This window comes from Carcharhinus amblyrhynchos, chromosome 28 (genome assembly GCF_965287045.1).
Source record: "Carcharhinus amblyrhynchos chromosome 28, sCarAmb.v2.hapA, whole genome shotgun sequence".
NCBI lineage: Eukaryota > Metazoa > Chordata > Chondrichthyes > Carcharhiniformes > Carcharhinidae > Carcharhinus > Carcharhinus amblyrhynchos.
This window is the reverse complement of record NC_137351.1, coordinates 20,419,350-20,441,420: the sequence shown is the minus strand read 5'-3', so window position 1 is coordinate 20,441,420 and position 22,071 is coordinate 20,419,350. Positions and strand designations below refer to the sequence as shown.

The 22,071-nt window shown below is 42.6% G+C and overlaps 1 protein-coding gene across 1 annotated transcript in view; it reads right to left on the bottom strand.

The window, feature by feature from the left end:
• Nucleotides 1–19,065, bottom strand: part of aldh1a2 (aldehyde dehydrogenase 1 family, member A2) — a 103,294-nt gene extending 84,229 nt beyond the window's left edge. The window contains exon 1 of the mRNA XM_080214400.1: nt 18,917–19,065. Within this exon, the coding sequence (XP_080070526.1) occupies nt 18,917–19,033 (117 nt within the window). The 5' untranslated portion in view covers nt 19,034–19,065. The remainder of the gene's footprint in view (nt 1–18,916) is intronic.
• Nucleotides 19,066–22,071: the final 3,006 nt, after the last annotated feature.

The window sequence follows — 22,071 nt, the reverse complement described above, 5'->3', positions numbered from 1 at the left end:
CAGTTCCTGGATCAGCTATGATGGGAAAGGCTTGGCATGCAGTTAAGTGGGGTGGAGGATTTCCACGGCCAGTTAGACATAACCAATGAGAAGTGAGGGTTAGTCATAATGGCAGCAGGATTTTTTAGTGGTGAATGGCACTTGTCACTTGCATAAGATGCACTTTTGGGAAGTTGGCGCAGACTCAATGGACTGAATGGCCTCCTTCTGCATTTAGGGATTTTACGGTGAGTGTTACAGGTCCCAATTCATTTGCAGTTACATTTAACGATAATGATAATGAATGTTATCCCTGGAATGTTCAGTATCAAGTGAAATCAGCTGTAGAAAAAATTCAATTATTACTTTTAGGGGAGATGCTAGCATAGTGGTCTTGTCACTGGACTAGCAATCTAGACACTCAGCTAACTGCTCTGAGGACATGTTTAAATGCCACCATGATAACTAGTGAAATATAAATGTAATTAATTAACAAAATCTGGACTTGAAAGTTAGTCTCAATATAGGTGGCCATGCATCTATCACCAATTGGCATAAAAACCCACCTTGCTCAGTGCCATTTTTTTATTCAATCATGGGATATGGGCATTGCTGGCTAACCAGTATTTATTGCCCATCCCTAGATGCACTTGATGGTGAGCTGCCTTCTTGAAACGTTGCGGTCCATGTGCTGTGGGTTGACCCACAATACTGTTAGGAAGGGAGTTCCAAGATTTTGACCTAGAGACTGCAATGGAACAGCAATATATTTCCAAGTCAGGATGGTGAGTGGCTTAGAGGGGAACTTGCAGATTGCAGTGTTCCCATGTATCTGCTGCTCTTGTCCATCTAGATGGAAGTGGGTGTGTGTTTAGAAGGTGCTGTCTAAGGATCTTTGGTGAATTGCTGCCGTGTATCTTGTAGATAGTATATACTGCTGCTACTGAGCTTCAGTGGTAGAGGGAGTGGATGTTCGTGGATGTGGTGCCAATCAAGTGGGCTGCTTTGTCCTGGAATAGTGTCAAGCTTCTTGAGTGCTGTTGGAGCTGCACCAATCTAGGCAAATGGGGATTATTCCATCACCCTCCTGACTTATGCCTTGTAGATGGTGGATAGGCTATGGGGTGATTTAGGGAAGGAAATCTGCCATATTTATCCAGTCTAATCTACATGTGACTCCAAATGTATAAGTGGTTGACTCTTAACTGCCCTCTGAAGTGGCCTAACAAACTAATCATTTTAATGGCAATTAGGGATGGGCAACAATTGCTGACCTTGCCAGAGACACCCATGTCTCATGAAAGAATCATATTTTGGTTTATCCACACTTATGCTTAGAAGCATACATAACACAGTTTATCAGCCTTATGGTGCAATCTTCATGAAGACAGCAATGAATGACTCAGTGTAGTTTCATTTAATTGAGAACTTTGTTCCAGTTGAAAATCCACAGGTTATTAATTAAATCCATCAATGAAGATGAATCACTATTTATTTTAGATAGACTGGTTCTACTAATTTTCTTTAAATATTTAACCATTTTAAAATTACTGTAAGGACTGGAGACTTAACCTCAAGCGTTTCTCATGGATGTTTTTGTATTTCCAGCCTCACACATGTTTTGGTACCGGAAGAGTTTTCACATCCCAAATAATGGTTTCCCACATGAGGAATAACTTTAGGTGAACGGAGGATTGAATGAATGGGAATTTCTTGTGTTTTAATTGATTTAGTAGCTGGTTGCAACTTCATTCCATCGAAATAATTCTTTTTTCATATGTGGCTTCCTGCTTGGAGAGTTTTTCGACTCCCATGCTTGGAGAGGCAGGCATCAAATGCTCAGCTATTTCTGAAGCATTAGCAGCTGTTTGGCAGCTTCCAGTGTCTTCCCAGTCATGGAATGACACAGTTTTGTAAATATTCCATAACCTCATACACATTGGGCACCTGTGCCTAGGATAACTCAGGAAATTTCATATCCTGTTCCAACTTTAAAAGCTTCATTTCCGCCCCTTGCAAACATTCAGAACTTACAATTATCATTGGAATGGAAGTGACAAGTGTCACTGGAAAGGCACTCAGTGTTACTATATAAAGGTGGCATAGATTTAATATTCAAAACTCCGAATAAACAGCACATTGTGACTTGTGATCATTTTACATTGGCAACTCGCGAAGCTTTCTTGCGTACATGACTCCAAGTACAATCATTACTTTGTAATATATGTGCCAGGCAACTGTATATACATGATCAAGACATCAGGAATAGGTACTAAACTGGAATGAAATAGGAACAGCTGTGTCTTATAATAATCGTGCAATACACAAGTCTAATCAAATGCAGTTTTTATTCTGAAGTCATGCTTTATTTTATCACCCCAAAGGCCATAAATGAGGGGCATATTTCAAAATCACTGCGCAAATAAAATTGATCAATTTTAATATGTTCCCAGGCGGTGAATTTAAGCTTTGAGTTCATGGGACTAGACTATGTTATCAGGAGGGACGTCAGTGTCAAATGGGGACAGGTGTAGGAATAGTCCAATAATAGTCTGTACCATGTTTTGCTTTGGTCCACATGCTTTCATACTTGAGTAAAACCTACACTACTAAACAAAACCAATTATTTGAGCAAGAAACAGGCTGATGAGAGCACTAGGTATATTGACGTAACCTGGTTTTAACAATAACTTCTATTTTATTCCATGAGATGTGACTGTCGCTGGAAAGGCCAGCATTTATAGCCCATCTCTAACTGCCCTTTCAGAGCGCAGTTACCATATTGCTGTAGGTCTGGAATCATAACCGGGTAAAGGGCAGCAGATTTCCTCCTTTAAACATCAGTGAAGTAGATGGACTTTGATAGTTTCATGGTCATTGAGACTAATTTTATATTCTAGATTGATTAACTGAACTGCTATTCCACCAGCCATCATGGTGGGATGTGAACCCATGCTCCCAGAGCAGTAGGGACTCAATCCAGTGGTATTTCCACTACACCACCTACTCCCCATAAACAGCAGGCTGTTCAAACGATGTAGGATTCACTCCATTCCATCTCTCTTTTGCATACCTCTCACCAAAGGAGTGGCCCAGTGCTTAGCACTGCTGCCTCACAGCTCCAGGGACCCCTGGGTTCGATTCCCGACTTGGGTCACTGTCTGCGTGGAGTTTGCACATTCTCCCTGTGTCTGCGTGGGTTTCCTCCGGGTGCTCCAGTTTCATCCCACAGTCCAAAGATGTGCGGGTTAGGTTGATTGGTCATGCTAAATGGCGCCTTAGTGTCCTGGGATGAGCAGGTTAGAGGGATTAAGGGGTAAATGTGAGGGGGTTGTGAGGTAGAGCATGGGATGGGATTGTTGTCAGTGCAGACTCAAAGGGCCGAATGGCCTCCTTCTGCACTGTGGGGTTTCTATGTGCGTTTCTATGTAGTTATACAGACACGTTGCTAGGAACAAGCTGCCCACTTAACCTCTAAGCTAAGGAATTTAGCATGGGAGGACCAAAAGGAGGGAATGAACTATTCAAAAAATGAAGGTGGGAATATAATAACTGATAATAAAGTGATATACTGCACCACCTTCATTCTGCCAAAGAATCTTATGGAGACAGACTTGTGGCCTTGGTAAATAAAATGCTGATAAAATATTCTTACAGCGGACGTGATCTGTACTTGGGTAAGATTTAAATAGAAATGCGACTGACGAGAATGAACACAGAAAGTAGAAAGCTTTGCTTTCGTACACAAAATGCCTGAAGTTTAACCAGATTATTATCTGTGTTAGATCTTTTTTGACCATATTTGACCATAAGCTAGGAATCAAAGAGCTGTGAATGCAAAATGGCTGTCCCACCCATTGGCCTCACCCAATTTAACTGGAAATAGTTATCAGAGCCTCCTCCCATCTATACCAGTGCCTCTCCCAAATAACCAAACAGGTATTTTTATTGTTTGTTCTCATATGAATAAAAATAATAAATAATATGGAATCGCATCTACACCTACAACCCTCCCCCTACTTTCTTTGTTAGAAAGTTTCCGAGTTCTCTCCTGGTGAAAGCATTGCATTTGACATCAATCTGCTTACCATGTCAAATGCACAATTTATCCAATGAACAGCTACTGCCTAGCTTGTGGCTTTCTAAGTTTGGAACTGGTTCTTTGATGCTACTTTAGTGGTTATCCTAATACCGTCACGCCATAACTGCCGTTTGTAAGCCTAAATCAATGAATTCAATTATCTTTGCCCTTCTTGTAATTAATGTGTGCAACTTACCTTCCTTTAAAAAAAAGCAGCAACTTGCATTAAAGTGATTTAAGTTTAGAGTGGTTGAGGCAGGTACAATAGCAACATTTAAAAAGCATTTGCACAAGTGCATGGATGGGAAAGGATTAAAGGGAAATGGGCCAAACGTGGGGACATGCTGGGAGGGCACCATGGTCGGCATGAGTCTGATGGGCCAAAGGGCCTGTTTCCGTGCTCTATGACTTTATGGCCGGGATTTTGCAAACCTTGCCCAAGTGAGATCGTAAAATCCCACCCGAGTCCAAGGGAGAATTCCGTTCTGCGAGTCTCGTCTGCCCCAATTCCAGGGCGGGTGTGTCGGTAAAACTCTGAGCAAGACTCTATTTCAATCATTTCGAACGGCTAACCAAATCTAGAAAGTGGGATTATGTTAGAAAGTTCTCCTTGTGTACCATAAGATTCTTTGACTGTCTGAATACAAAATTCCAATAATGCAGATGGACCAGGGAACAGTTCAACACCATTTGACAGAGGTGCAAGAACGCAGCGCAGCGTCCACTCAAACTGGTCTTGAATCAGGGAAAATATGCACATGCTTTGCTCCGCATCCTTTGGATTTCTCCTGAGATTTTTTGTTGTAAAAAAATGAATCACTTTTCTAACATCCAAAACTTAAAGTAGGTCCAGAAAATGGTTTCATTCTTAGACTGCAATAAACTACAAAGGGTTGTGAACGAAGTCCAGTCTGTCCAGTCTCCCTTCCATTGATTCTGTCTACAGCTCCCACTGCCTCGGAAAAGCAGCCAGCATAATCAAGAACGTCACGCACCACAGACATTCTCTTTCCCATCCTCTTCCTCCAGGAAAATCTGAGATCACGAACCAACGAACTCAAAAGCAGCTTCTTCCCTGCTGCCATCAGACTTTTGAATGGACCTACCATGTATTAAGTTGATCTTTCTCTACACCCTAGCTATGACTGTAACACTACATTCTGCACCCTCTCCTTTCCTCCTCCCCTGTGTACTCTATGAATGATATGCTTTGTTTGTCGAGCGGGTAAGAAAATAATTTTCATTGTACGCTAATACATGTGACAATAATCAATCAAATCAAATTTCCAACTGTTGGCTTTGCATAGGTTACAGGATTCATTGAAAATGATGTTGTGTGAGAATAACTCCAACCTCGCATTTGCTGCATAATATCAAACTGCACCATGCCCAGAACCATCTTTGCAATAATGCAATAATGGATATACTGTAAAACTGCACCATTATTGCCAGCCACTAAATACAGGGAGCTGGTTCAACCTCTGTGGACTTTTACTCAGTGCTGCTATTACCATTTCTCAATATTCTGTTTGCTTTATTGATCACTTTCTGACACCAGTTCAAGGACTGTCAACAATGCTTCTCCCAATTTTTTTCTCTGCCATAATCTTGAAATGTAACAGTAAAGAAATGAATGATGTTATAGATATTCACACCTCACAGTAGTATCAGCTATTGACCTGTATATATAATTATTAGCCCATATGCTGAGCCTTTCCGAACTCTCAATTTGGGCACACATGGCCGCACACTGTATGATTTCCATGGACCGTGTGGAATTTCAATGCCTATTAACCTTTCCTTTGTGCCACTTAAGGAGGAAGTGAATGTGTAACTCTGATGAGCTCCATCATTAACTGCTACAAACACACACTATGGCCAGTAGCACTTTCACCATTCCATTGTTGCATTTAAAGCAAAGGCACCAAAATATCTGTTGAAGATGCTACATTCTGATTTCCATGGTGCCTGGACATTGCCCTGCCTTGTTCTATATGTGCTATATTGAATGGCAGAGTCAGGATTTTGGACCAGGTGAACTGATTGAGTGGGTTTAATGTGCATTATCTTTAAGGAGTATATGATCTCTTTATGGTATATGTGATGATTTCAGTTAGGCAAATGAGGTTGGCCTGCTGGCGTATGAACTCCCTGATTGATTCCTCCAGGCAGCGGGCAATTGAGGGGTCATCCAACCCAACTGTCTGCCCCTCTACAGTGGCTACATTCACGGCCGTACCCCTGGAGAGGGGGCATACAGTGTCCGAGGGCAGAGTTGATGCCTTCCGTGCCTGCTGGGCACTGCAGTGACTGGGGTGTATTAATCACATTTTAATTTGATGTTTTACATTTCCTTTCCAATTTGTCTTTTGGATGGTTTCCATCCTTTAAGGGAGTTGCCCTTTTTGAGTTGTCCCTGAGTGAGTTTGATTTTGTTTATTTGGTTGAACAAAAAGATATCCCTGATTGAGTCCTAATTGCTGGTCCAATGAGGGGATCCCATGTTCCCTATTTAAAGCAAGTGTGTCAGTCTTTCTGCCTGCTGAAGCAGGGAGCACACAGAGAGCACTTTGTTGTGTAGTATCTCTTGTAAATAAAGGAACTTATGGTGATGGGACCTTTGCCTCCATGGAGTTATTACAGTACAGGAAAAGTTTGCAACCTATCAGATAGTTAGTTGTTCTGAATCCTCCAGCAGATGAAAAAGAACTCTGTTGAGGTTAAAATTTAAAGTTTAAGTTTATTTGTCAGTGTCACGAGTCAGCTTATATTAACACTGCAATGAAATTACTGTGAAAATCCCCTCATTGTCACACTCCGCCACCTGTTCAGGTACACTGCGAGAGAATTTAGCATGGTCAATGCACCTAACCAGCGAGAGAATTTAGCATGGTCAATGCACCTAACCAGCGAGAGAATTTAGCATGGTCAATGCACCTAACCAGCATGTCTTTCAGATATTTGCAGGAAGAGGGCACACATTTCGTGGTGTGTCTTCCCATCTCTAACTTTTTGGCAAATGTCAACAGGTACTTTGCCTATGGTGTCTGTGAGGTGTGTTAAGTTGCACCATAATCTTGGGATGCAGCTTCCCTGCTGTTTTGAATGAGGATGAAGATCACGGACATACCTTGTTCCACTTGAAGCAGGTATAAGGTTTAGTCTGGGAGTACTGGAGTGCCCTAACATGGCGCAATTGGTTGGCACGGCATCTGAAGACCTGCAGGTGAAAGCATGACCAGAATGTATGCAGGAAGATGTGCTACTAGTTGCAACTCACCAACGCTTTCAATGGCAGGCACGGCTTTTGACAATTGTGGGAATGAACCTTGTATGGTTTCGATGGAGCAGGGTAAGGACCATTAATTTCCTAGCTAATTACCAACCCAATTAACTGCTTCCCCTTTCATCCATGAATCCTTACCTGCACCAAAAGATTTACAGAGAGCAACTTAACAATTGGATTTTGAGAGTTTAAATATGCCTGTTCTCCTGCCTACTGGATACCTGGTATCTATTAACACATGCCATGTTTATTTTTCCTCCTGAGGGGAAGAATTGCTTTGGTCGCTATGTTTAACAACATTGTAAATACTTTTGAATGCATTTACCATGCTGTGACAAGTGGTACCCTGAGTAAATCCTTTCCCCTGATGTGAATGATCCCAGAAGATCTTGTTTCCGCCTGAGCCAGTTTGCACGACGGAGCGGTTGCAAAGTTTCTGTTCTGGTGTACCATGCTAAGGGTGACCAAGTAATAACACGGCAGGCATGTTTAGAGTGACCACGTAATAACATGGCAGGTAGTGGAGGCATTCTAATGAAATGATCAATGGAAAGTCTGTGATTTCCTCCTTTACAAGACTTTTGAAAACAAGGCTGTGATTTACCTATGAGTCATAGTAGGTAATCATAGCTGCTGGAAAATATTATCTTTTAATACTATTGTGAATGACGAGGTAGCCTTGATGAGTTTTTATAGTTTCAATGAGTCACAGATGTTTTTTTTTCTCCTTTCTTTGTTGTGGCACCAAATTGCACTATTTGTATCTTAAGCCATCAGCAGGAAGTTAAAAAATGCTTCCAATCATTGCTAATAACAGGAGACAACTCTTTGTAACCATTGCATAAAGGATTATTTCAAAATACTTTACACTCTTTGTAACTTTAAAAAATTTAGTTTAACAGTTCTAATGATCCTTTTTTAAAAGTGTGTTTATAAAATTATTGAGAAAATTAAATTTATTTCCTGCATGATTATTTATGAAACATTAACATGGTCTTTACGAGAAGTCAAAAAGGTTTAAATATTGTTTAATCATAATCATTTGAATAATTAACTTAAATTATTTATACAGCTCATGCCGGAGGACATTGTATTTCTTTTTTTTGTATTTATCAGTATCAAAAGAAGGCTTACATAATTAACACTGCAATGAAGTTACTGTGAAAATCCCCTAGTGCCACACTCTGGCTCCTGTTCGGGTACACTAAGGGAGAATTTAATAGGGCCAATGCACCTAACCAGCACATCTTTGCACTGTGGGAGGAAACACATGCAGACACAGGAAGAATGTGAAAACTCAGCACAGACAGTGACCCAATCTGGGAATTGAACCTGGCACTGTAAGGCAGCAGTGCTAACCACTGTGCCACCATGCCGCCCTATGTTCACTGTCATTAATGTTCTATTTGTCAGGATGTGAATTCCAGTGAGAGGTACAAATGACAGGAAAACATTGTTAGGGCACTAAAATAGTTTGGAGAAATCAGCAAGCAGTTTTACTTCCGCTGGCTCTAGCCGATAAAATTAAAACTGCTAATATGCTATTAAGCAATAGTAGTCTGGCAAAAAGTAGCTGAGATCATTAGCATGGTACGTTAAATAATGCACACTGATTCGACTGCTCAATGCAAATCAGACTAGGCTGGAAATAGCAAACATTCCAGTATCCAAAGTTATAAATGTGTAACAAGCATTAATCCTTAAACTGATTTATGTTGTTAAAACATATAAGAGGCTAATAGCATGAGAAATGCTTATAAAGACGTAAGTCAGTTTATGGGATATTATGTGATTGGACATTGAGAGGAGATTAATACCTCATAGGAACATAGAATAGATAGATATCACTGAAGAGTTTGGTATGCTTGTGGTCCCTTTGGTTCTATGGAATATTATTATGTTTTATTGTTCCAGTTCCCAACTACAAAGCTATCTTTGGGTTTTTCTATTTTACATTCCAAAGTCATTCAAGAGAGACTTTCTGATATCAATCTGAGTAAAGACTCAAACAGTGTACGCGGAGGCTTCATTACTACTAATCAGGACCAACAAGGATTAGGAATGCAGAGGCAGTTATGTCTTGGTGAGAATGCTTGGTGGGAGGGCTGCCTCGCACTGATAGAATGGGAGGAGAGAACACTGGCTATCTTTTACTATCAGCCATCAATCTGTTATGAAACTAGGAATGTAACTTGACATTTTGTTATGGAACTAAATACTTGCACCAAATGTTTGCACCATCTATTTTCCTTGTCCCCTCAATTAGTCATGAAATTTACATATGGCAACAGAGCAAGCAGAGGGCACCAATGTGTTTATTTTTCTTCATCCAGCAATGTATCTGAGGGATTCTACTCAGTCCCAAATGTTTGCTGCTTTCCAGAATGTGGAACTTAATGCCAACACTGCCGTCCCTCTTTGTGACCAATGACAATGTCAGCAACACATTGTTTTACCTTCTTTAAATAAAGCATTAACTGAACGCTGAGTCTTTTTCTTACCACCAAGCGGATGGCAAATGTATTTAAACCTCCCAACTTGCTCCAAAAAAGAGCAAATTAATAAATACATTTATAAATGAAATCAGAAATAAATATCATTTCCTACAATTGTAAAACATCCTTGGAAGAATCGAAGTACCCGGCGTTTTGCTACTGATTTTGAAAATACATTCTGCACATCCAAATCTTTAAAAGTGTTTTTTTTGTGTGTGTGCGTGTGTTTGGACCCCTGTAGTGTTAAAAAAAATCATTCGTGTAGGGGTGTCACTAGGATTTTGATAACGTGCAAAAAGTAAACTTCATGAACATTTTATCTCCGTTAACTGTATTAAAAAACACCATACAGCATAATTAAATATTGCGGCCGGAACTTCAGACAGCAATGCATGATTCTAACCCCCACCAAAAATAAACCCTTGCTACTTTAGCGGATGAGTTGCTGAACAGTTTTGCCTGGCATTCCCTCGCTCCCTCTTTTAACAAAGGTGTTAATCGGGTAATGTTAAACGGTTAAATTCTACACGTCAGTAAACCGAACATTAACTTGCTCCATATTAGACACAGTCGATGTTAACAGAATGCTCACAGATCTCAAAGTGGATGCACTCCGATACGAGGTATTAAGTCGTTCGAGGACATCTTTTCTCTGGCATATTGCCATTAATAGGCTAAATACATTTAGTGACAGCACAATGTATATACACACGCATATATATTATTCCTTCGGGTGCATAGCATACTAGGGATGGGCAATAAATGCTGGCCAGCCAGCGATGCTCATGCCTCATAGGAATTAGGAGCAGCATATTAAACCCTTCGAGTGCCAGAATTGAATACGACCTGCCCTAATGTGAGCATTTATTGGTGTGCATGTGTGTAAAAATCATGCTATCTCTCTGTAGATTTGTACTTCGACCTGTATTTACAGGAGATTCCACTGTTTCTGTTGCTGAATGAAAATTAATGTGATGGAGAGAATGGCTCCCCTGATCAAACAGGGGAGATTGCAGGAATGTCAACTGCTGCTCCATTTGGCCCGATCACCCGCCCTGGCAATGATGAATCACCGGCAGTATCCCTACTTTCGCCCGTTTGATCTCAGCTCAGCGAGACTCAAGTTTTGATCTGAAGAACTCCAGATCACTTGGGTCAGAGACAAATAGCTGAGCCGCTGACCTGCACGGCGGTGGGATGAATAATTTGGGTCAATGCGGTGGAGATACTTCTTGGTCATTCTAGGGCCCGGAGATTCTGGCCCATTTGTCCTCTAACCCTGCCCAGTGCACTGTTCTTTTCTGTATTCAAATTGCATTTGAATTCGAGATGTATTTGAATCGGTTTGGCTATTTCTAACAGGTCTTGGGTGTATTATATTTTCCTCACAAAATTACTGACTGCTCACACCGTTCTATCATCAGTCTTTTTCCCTCTCCTCCCTAAGATATGTGGAATTAATTGAAATAGTCTCTCTGACCACAACAAATGAAAAGAATGTGATGAAAGTTATATATCAACATCATTGAATGTTATCACTTTAAGTACCAGATACAAGAGGGCATTGGAATGCTATCAACTTCATCAGTTTAAAAAAAAGCTAAAAACATCCTGACAGCTCAAAAGTGATTAACCTTTACATGAAACTAGGCATGACATTCTAGGTAAGAGTTTCAGACAAAATGTCAGCGTTTATGAGATAAAGGTGTGAGGTAACAGACCCCAGCACTGCAGCAACCTGAAGCTTTCTGGAATAAATGGCCCTTTCTTCTGTTGCCCCGTGCATCCATCCCCGTCCCCTGCTGGAATCCTTTCATGAATTTGATATAATGATACTAAACTGTGGAGGAAAGCTCATTACTGCTCCTGCTGTTTACTAGGCAGGATTTATGCTCAATAGACTGAACCCTGTGACACAAAGTCACTAAATGCTTAGAACCACCAGCAATACTTGCATTTGGGAAATTTATCACCCAGACAGTGCAAATACCTATCGACGCGGTGGAGGTGTGGAAGACCATATTAATTACAACCAACACATGTAGCCCGATAACCGGTCATCTTTTAAAAATAAGCTTCAATGAAAATGCACTGGGGGAAAAAGAAAGTTAATTCACCGCAACCCTTTGGTCTCGCCTGGTGTACGATATCACATCAATTCAATCCATTTAGCGAGCTCTAAACTCTCTAGAGAGGTAAATGAAGTCTAATGTTGTTGTTATTCCAGGCTGGCTGCTTCCACTCCCTCTGAGAGCTGCTGGGGCAAACAGCTGGGAGAGGCAACTACAAAGACCCCAACTCTCACACAGCCACTTTGTGTAGAAAGGGAAAGGTCTTTACCCAGGAATAAGTTATCAAGGCCTTGTTTGTCTAATGGGACATTCATGTCTAAGTAGAAAAGAAACATTTACTCAAAGAAAACATGCAGGGAAATTAGGCCCTATTTGCATTTGCTCAGAGTGTGAGCGCATTACATGCTCAGAGTCAGATTTCCACCAAAGCGATTTACTGCTAAAATGTAATCCGTAACCAGCATCTGACTTCAATTCTGAAATTTACTGGTGGAACTGCAACAGGTATTATTGAACGATGCCTCATCACGCAGAGTTTAAGCTATTATTAAGTCCGATTAATTTTAGTGAGCTCATTAAAGTAAAAGAATAAAGTTGGATGACTTTATCAGTTTTAATTGTGGAAGTTGGTGTAATTACTTCTGTTTCTAAAATTATTTCACATCTGATTTATTTTCCAGTTTGTGTCAACATACACGCTGTTTTCAGCTGTACTGCCGTTTCCAATTAGATTGATAAAACAGCTTACTCCACAAGTCCCCATCAGACAAATATGTCACTCGAAGCTCTGTGGCACTAGGATGCTGCACCTGGATAGGGCATTGGCAGCCCAGTCAAGAATGCAATCCACAGGGGAAAGACATAACTATGAGGTAGAATTGAGACTCAATTCTATGCCCTCTGGTAAAGATCCTGGTAATCTGCAACCTCTGCTACATTTCCAAGAAGTGCAGAATCAGACTAGTTGGGAATGTTAAAATAAGAACAGGTGATATTTCACATTGAGTGTCATTCCTATAATAAACTTCATGCATGTTATGTGAGAGTGCCCCTGCGTCAACAAGCAAAATTCATTGTTAATTATCGAACCATCTGATTCTTTGTGGAAACTTGCCTTCTGTTGTTATCGACCAGGCTTCACTAACAAACACACAACAGAAAACATTGATTCCCTTATTTAGTATTTTTAGCCACTGGTTAAAACTGATTTAAATAGGTTAACTTATTTAGTTTCTCAGAGTATTGTTTGAAGACCTGCAAAAGTGTTTTATAAATTGGAGCAATTTCTCCACCACTTTCTTCAAACCATAAACCAGAGAAATCATGACCATACTTACCTGAAGGGACAAGTGTTTTTCTTTGACTTGTTATATGGTGTCTGTCATATGACAGTGACATATTGAGGAGCTGAGACAGTAACATAAACTGTTATAGCACACCTGAGAGTTTTGTGAATGTCATCAAGAAACTTGATGTGAATTGATTAACCATTAACAGCAGTGAATAATCTATTTTTAATAACATTCGCTAAACTCTGTCTCCTAGTAGTAGTATATTTTGAGGCTAAGATGACACTCTGTCCCCAATCTTATGGACTAATCAATCCAGATGTCACTCTGTCCTATGCTTCCATTGTTTACACAACCCTGATGTTGCTCTGCCTGTCATTTGTGATTTGTTTGGGTATGATATCTCTTTATAGGTTATTTCCAAAACTGTACTTCCTGCTATCTTGATTTTACATTAAAGATAATTCCCATGTTTTCTCCCAATAACTCAATGAGGGCATTCAGTCTAATTGGCCAGGTCCAACTCTGTGCTCTGGAATAGGAGCTGAGCTAATAAAATTTGTATGAGTCTCCCAGGGTGGGAAAGGAAAGGTAATCAGGGCTTCCATTGCGAATTACTCTTCAGTGGTGTGGTGGCACCGTGGTTAGCACTGTTGTTTCACAGTACCAGGGACCCAGTTTGGATTCTGGCCTTGGGTGACTACCTGTGTAGAGTTTCCACCTTCACCCCGTGTTTGCGTGGGTTTCCCCTGGGGACTCTGGTTTCCTCCCACAGTCCAAATCTGTACAAGTTAGGTGGGTAAGCAATGGTAAATGCATGAGGTTACAGGGATAGGGTGGGGAGAGGGCCTGGGTAATATGGTCTGTCGGAGAGTTAGTGCAGAGTCAATGGGCCAAATGGTCTCCTTTGCACTGTAGGGACTATGACTTATTATGACTTATGCTGGAATTGTATGTGTGTGATATGAGTGATAGCAAGCCTGGATGCCCCAGTGTTGCATTGCTGCCAAGCACTTGCTGTCAAAATTCAACAAGGACAGCATGCTTGAGGTAGCAGAGAGTGGCTTCCACCCATAGAATCAAAGAGTCATTAGACAGAGAATGACATGAGAGGAAAATGCTTTAAAATAATCACTCAGATTCTGATTGTTAATCTCATTTGAATACCTTTTTTTCTTGTCAAGTAGAAGACAGGCTTTAAATTATGATGTAATAATAATTTTTATTTATTTCACTTTTTGGGATCAAAAACGAGATGTTATACGTTTTGATCAGATCTCTAATTTCTCCAAATGAATAAACTAAATAAAAAGTTCAATAATGGAATTTAGCTACATTTATTAAAATTGGATCCAAATCACTGAACATTTCTTCAAATTAAATATTCATCACACTCGAATGCCATTTGAAATGTAAAATAAGCTAAAAATGATAAATGTAATGTGTACTCTGGAGTTGTCAATCCCAGCACCCAATTTCCTTCCAACATATTGCTCATCTTAAGTAACAGAGCTGACTTCATTGTATAAAATGGAACTAAATTTGCCACTTCTTGTTCCTGTCCTATTTTGCCACAAGGAGTATAAAAGAGAGGAAAGTGATAATGACAATAAGGAAAAACTGTTTATAATATCTGGAGTGTTGGTTACCGGAGGGATAGATTTAAGGGAATTGGCAAAGAGAAAAGGACAGAGGAAAGATGAGGAGAAAGTATTTTACACATTTATTGGTGACACAATGGTTAGCGCTGCTGCCTCACAGTGGCAGAGACCCAGGTTCAATCCCGACGCCAGGTGACTGTCTGTGTGGAGTTTGCATGTTCTCCTGGTGTCTGCGTGGGTTTCCTTCGCTTGCTCGAGTTTCCTCTCACACTCCAAAGATGTGCAGATTAGGTTGAGTGGCCATGCTAAATTGCCCCTTAGTGTTCCAAGATGTGCATGTTGGGGGGATTAGCAGAGAAGACTGAGAGGCAACCTGATTTAGGTGTTCAGGATTATGAGGGGCATGTACAGGGTGAATAGGGAGCTGCCATTCCCCTTAGTTGAAGGGCAGGTTGTGAGGAGACACAAGTTAAAAGTGAGGGGTGGGAGGTTTAGACTGGATTTGAGGAAAAACATTTTTACTCAGAGGGTGGTGACAGTCTGGAATGCACTACTTGGGAGGATGGTGGAGGAGGGATGCCTCAATCCTTTAAAAAGTACCTGGATGAGTACTTGGCATGCCATAACATTGACAGCTTTGGCCCAAGTCCTGTCAAGTGGCAGGTCAGGGCATTTCATGCATTGGTGCAGACTTGATGGGCCGAAGGGCCTCTTCTGCACTGTAGTATTCTGTGATTAGTGGGGTAAATTTGTGGGGTTATGGGGATAAGGTTTGGGTAAAATGATGTATCAGAGATTCAGTGCAGACTCAATGGGCCAAATGGCCTCCTTCTGCACTGCAGGGATTCTATACAGTGAGTTGGTTTGACTGGGAATGCACTGTCAGAAAGAGTAATGAAAGGTTGTTTAATGTTGACATTCAGAAGAGAATTGGATACACACCTACTAGTCTCTGATTGGGTTCAAACCACACAGAAACCTACTCATGCTGCATTGCTCCAACCTACCTGGAGCCTGCTTAGAGGAGAGCATTGCATATACACTGGACAGCCTATACGCAGGACATTCTCCACACATACACAGGACAGTCTATACACAGGGCACTCTCTAGACATACACAGGACAATCTATACACGGGACACTCTCCACGTGTACACAGGACAGTCTATACACAGGGCACTCTTTAGACATACACAGGAGAGTCTATACACAGGATACTCTCCACACATACACAGGACAATTGCCACAACCTGGGCGGCAGATTATTGTGAGAACAAATATGTCCAGACCCAAGGCCTTTCAGGAAACAAAACCACACACGCAAGACACTGTCCACACATACACAAGGCCGTCTCTATCTCAAGGGTTAGACATGTAAATGTTGAAATAGCAGGTGGGAAAACTCTAAACGTGTAAATTAAGGGCAGCTAGAGAGTGCTCTGGATTCACACTCCACACCTAACCTGTCAAATCCACACGAAAATGTCACATGAAGGCGGAACAGTGAGAGTTTCACGCCATGTGAATCGTGTGCGGTGCAAACCGGGTGTCAAGTGGCTCCGAGGAGGAACAGTGAGATGTCCCTGAGAGAGGTTCAGACACACTAGCTCACTCTCAGGTTAGGTCTGAGCCTGGACTCCAGACTGAGACTGCAGCTAGACAGAGATTTACTCTCCATTTGCGGGCTATCTTGGCTGGATCAGGGGAGTTACTGTATCCTCCCCCAAATGCATTGTTGCTATTCTTATTGAAGAATTTCTCTTTTATGGGAATTCTGCTGCAAATAAGGATTCAGACTCTGAGAATTAAATACACCAGTTTGCCACGGGCACTCCAAATTACAATTGAATGCAGGTTTGATTGGTCGAACAATGAAATGGAACATTTGGAATATTCCAGCCGCTCTCTCACGCACAGAATTCCCGCACTGGGATATCCTGAACTCCCCGAGACTGAAGTCTGGGAAAGCAAGATTGCGATCAGCATCAATTTGAAACACATTACAGATGGGTAAAACCTGTCCTGGGGGCTCTTTCTGTCCATCCATCTATCCGCGTGACTTTTATATTAACTAAACTGGCATTGCCGAATCCCCCCACCATCCCCTGGGTTATATGGACAAGAGTGTTGCATTTGCCTGTTCCCATCTTGCACATATTTTTCCCTTCCTAGAAATAATTTGGGGCCATTCGTCCGTTTTCACCGTTCTGTTCTGTCAAGAGGGAGGTGTGGAATTATGCAATGAACCCCCACTAGAACCAGCCTTTCTTGCGCTGCAGATTCGACTTCTCCCACCTTCCCCTTTTAATTTAGAAACTTCAAACTTCTGTCCCCAGAAAGCAAAGATTTCATTAGCACCTAGATTATTTTTTAAAAAATCAAAAAGTCACGTTAGGAATCTTGCCCTTTTTATTTTGCTGTATAATAAATTGGTAAGTGGATCCTGTATTAAAGGGTTGGGCCGGGGGGACTCGATTCTACACTCAAATCACCAAATGGCCATAAATCTCCCTCTGTCCCTGTGGAGACCCACTTGCGCGCAATGAAACGCTCTCTGTGGAATACATAATGTGGCATATTGCTCTGATATATCAGCGGGGAAAATAAAACCCATCTCTTAACTCCCGCGGGTTTTAAATAAAGTAAGATTCACAACGAAAAGAGAATCCAAATCTACAAAGAATTATTCCAAGAACCTCTCAGTGGATCCCACTGGGGTGGCAAGGACCCTAAGATGTCCCTAGCACATCTTTGGAAAAGATATCTTTGATTTTGATTTGATTTGATTTATTGTGACATCTTCTTATAAGATGTTATAAGATGTTGATACATGTGACAATATGAATTAACATACAGTGAAAAGTATTGTTTCTTGCGCGCTATACAGACAATATACAGCAATATCCCAGCGCCCAAGGGGATAAGTGGACATTTGTGAACTTTGAAACTTGAGAAACTCAATCATTGGATTTTTTTTAAACATAAAAGACTAATTGGTAGAATAATCGAGCTATATCTTATTAAATGGTGGGATTGGGCAGCAGGGATAAAACAGGGCAGGGAAAGCGATCCTGGTGAGGATAGGGTTAACCGGGACATCACAGTGGAAGCTTCCCTGCCAACAAGTCCATTCGGAAAGGCAACTCAGTAACAGACTGAGATCGGCGCATCCCAGACATGGTTCAGCCCTCAGCACTGACATCTCCCTCCCATCCAACAAGCCCGGCGTCAAAATACAGCCAGCCAGTAATAAATAAAAACAGAAAATGCTGGAAAATCTCAGCAGGTCTGACAGCATCTGTGGCGAGGGAATAGAGCCAACGTTTCGAGTTTGGATGACCCATCGTCAGAGCTCTGACCAAAGGTAGTCCAGACTTGAAACATTGGCGCTACTCTCTCTCCACGGATGCTGTCAGACCTGCTGAGATTTTCCAGCACTTTCTGTTTTTATGATTCAGATTCCAGCATCAAGACTAATGTCAGCCAGTAATGAGTGCTTGAAGAAGGCAGAGAGGATACTCTCTACCCTGTCTGGGCTTGCTCCCAGATAGTCCCTGTATAAAATAGAGAGAGAGAGAGAGAGAAACAAACAGCGCCGGCTGGTATTTGTGAGAATATCTGCTTTTCCACATGGCACTCCTATGCCCAGCGAGCTGTGATGAAGTGTCTCTGTGTTTGTCTCTTTAATTCCCCCCAGAAAGGAGGGGGGTGTCTCCAGGGTAAAAGCACCTGCTGTCCTCATAATCATTTAAAAGCCAAACAAATAAGAAACAAGAGGCAAGATGCTGGAGACAGAAATAAAAATAAAGGGAGTTGTTTGGGAAGGAGGTCCCTCACTCCTTCCCCATTCTCCAGGGTCCCTCTCCCAGTTCAGAGAGCAGTTTGAAGGGAAGTTGGGGAGACTGATTCAGAAGCAAGTGCTGAAACATTGCTGGAATCCTGCCTTTCTCAGTCAGACGCTCACTCTGCAAAATCAGCCAGAAACTGCGGATCACACGCGGGTCTCTGCGGCTATCACATCAGCCCCAGAACACACAGCAGATTGCTCACACCCTGCTCTCTCCCCCCACCCTCCCTGCTCAGACACACCGCGTCAACTCGACATGCACGAACCTTAGTGTGCTGGATCTCCAGGTTTGCTGTGGGCGACGGCAGTAGATGCAGAGAGGCGATGAGGGCGGCGGGATCTGCCTTCATCTCACTGGGAAACTCGATTTTACTGGAAGTCATGGTATCGATTAGTCGAGGAGGGCTGCACTCGGGGTGTGGGTCAGTAATTATTACCCCCCCTCCCTCCCCCTTCCTTACTTTTGCTGGTGAGAGATTCTGACTTGTTGCCTTGCGCTGGGGCTTTGTATATAAGCAGGTGTCAGTCTGTCTCCCTCTCTCATTGGGCATCACTTGGGAAGGGGTTGGGCTGCCCTGTCTCGAAGATTTGCTCCAAAAATAAGGTTCAGCATTCGGGGACTCATCGCCTTTCTAACGCCCAGACCACTGGATTCATTAGGGGCTATCTTACTTTTTTAACCCTGTCTAATCTCCTCGGAGACCTTACCAACCCCTGACCACCCCCCTATCACCTGTAGATCCAAGACAAACCTGGATTCACAACGCCAGGTGCATGTGAATAAGTTTAAATCAAAACCCCCAAATAAATGGTAAATTCACATTTTTTAAAAAAACGCACAGAAAATGCTGGAAAATCTCAGCAGGTCTGGCAGCATCTGTGGAGAGAGGGAGAGAGAGAGTCCATGATAGTTCCTCTACAAATCCAATTCACCCCCGCACACAGATAAAGGCATGCGGATGCTGGAGTCTAAAACGAAACCAATACTTTTCACTAAGACATGTGACAATAATAAATCAAATCAACTCAAATTAAAACCAATCCACCACCCCCACCCCCCTCCCCCCCCCCCCCCCCCCCGCCCGGTTAAGTTGCCAAGCTGAGTTAAAGTTTAAAAAAAGTTTGTCACAAGTAACATTAACACTGCAATGGAATAAATAAATAGATTTTAAGTTAAGGCTGGGGTTGGGACGCTTGCTTACAAAGCAACAAGGCGGGGAGATTTCACCATAGCCAGAATATGTTTAAAGTTTTCAGCTGGCAAGCCAGAAGGGAGAGGGACAATCTCTCCCTCCCCCTGTCCATTAAAAAAACGCCACACATTTCCTGATTCCCCCCCTCCCCGCTGGATTTCACTCCCAAGTGGATCATCCTGGTCTTTATCCCCGGGAAAGTGCGCGCCTCCCTCCCTCCCTCTACATTCACAGCGGAATCCCTCAATCCTGTCTTATTCAATCCCTTTCATCCCGACTGCTCCGGCGGAGCCTCCCAGAGTTATATCCCCGCTGGTTTTGCTGTTTCACTGAGGGGAGGCTGTCCTTTGGGGAGAATCTATTTCTCCTTCGGTGTTATTTTCATCTCATTGGAAGGACCTGGGCACCAGGTATAGAGGGCTGGAAGGCGGGACACTTTGGTGTTTTATCAGTGTTGCTTAATGTACTATTGTCCAAGATCTCACCCAACTCAGACAAGGAGCAGTTTTTGTATAGAAAAAGACGCCCAGTAGAACTGAAAGTTGTTACTTTCAGTGTTGCTTTCGACTTGATTTAAAATACTACCGTCCAGCGACAATTTACGCAGTAGAATGAGTGGTGTGCGGGACTCCTGTTTGGACCGGAGTCCTCCTCTCTATCAAACTGTCATGTTAACCGAAACTGTCACAATGGAAAAGCAGCGGCTCTCGGAAGCGACTTTTCCCACAACCTCCAGACAGGATCCGCCAGTTTTCCACAGCTGGGATTTCTCCCTGCCAATGAAAACGAAAAGCTTGAAGTGCGCAGAGCAGCTTTTGCGGAACCGAGCAGCTCGGGATTTGTCCAAAGTAAGCGTTCTTCACACAAAGGGGAAAGACAGCCACAAGCTCCGGGCAAATGCATTGTGCACTCTTACAGACGGTAACATTTAACACTCCCAATGCCCCCAGCATCCCCCTAAAGAACAGGATCAACCCTCACCCTCCGGCTGTGAGGGGATAAGTACTCTCAACATCTGAAATTATTTCCTCTTCATGTTTTGTTCATACATTTCCAAGTCACCCAGACCCCAAACATTAGTTCTGTTCTCTCTCTCCAGTGCTGTCACATCTGCTTAGATTTTCATAGAATCCCGACAGTGCAGAAGAGGCCATTCATCCCATCCAGTCTGCACCCACCCTCTGACAGTGTCTTACTCAGGCTCTCTCTACACATTTTACCATGGTTAATTCACCTAATCTCCACATCTCAAAGTTTGAAGTTTATTTATTAGTGTCACAGGTAGACTTACATTAACACTGCAATGAAGTTACTGTGAAATTCCCCTAGTCGCCACACTCCAGCACCTGTTCGGAGGCATGGAGAGAGAATTTAGCACGGCCAATGCAATGTCTTTCAGATTGTGGGAGGAAACCGGAGCACCCAGGGGAAACCCATGCAGACTCGGGGAGAACGTGCAAACTCCACACAGACAGTGACCCAAGCTGGGAATCGAACCTGTGTCTCTGCGCTGTGAGGCAGCAGTGCTAACCACTGTGCCACCGTGCTACCCAGCATTCCAACACTTTCTGTTTCTGTACCACTGAATCTGACCAGCTCTTTGGTGTATTTTTTGCCCATCCATTGTCCTGTGGACTGGACCATCCTTCCAGTGAGAGGTTCCACCCTCTGTCTCTCTTTGCCCAAGTGTTCTGGATTGCAGTGCTATTTGAGGAGCAGAAAGTTTCCTCTGGTCTCATAGCCAACATTCCTCCCTCAATCAATAGCAGCAACAACAAAAAAAGGAGTGCCTTGCACCATTCATCACTTTGCTTATGTGGGATCTTGCTATGCATAAAATGGTCATTTAATGGTGGTAGTGGTGGTTGGGGGGTGGTGGGAGGAGGTGGGTGGCGGGGGGGAGACCATTGTCAAAGTAAACCATTGCAAGTGAAATCCCTCAGCAAGCTTTTTACACAGAGGGTGGTGAGTGCCTGGAACTCACTGCCAGGGGAGGTAGTGGAAGCAGATACAATAGTGAATTTTAAGGGGCATCTTGACATATGGATGAATAGGATGGGAGCAGAGGGATATTGTTCCCCGGAAGGTTAGGGGGCTTTAGTTCAGTCGGGCAGCATGGTCGGGGCGGGCTTGGAGGGCCAATGGGCCTGTTCCCGTGCTGTAATTCTCTTTGCTCTTTGTGAATGCTCCCGAATTCCCAATCTGGCGTCATAAACACGGGACATCAT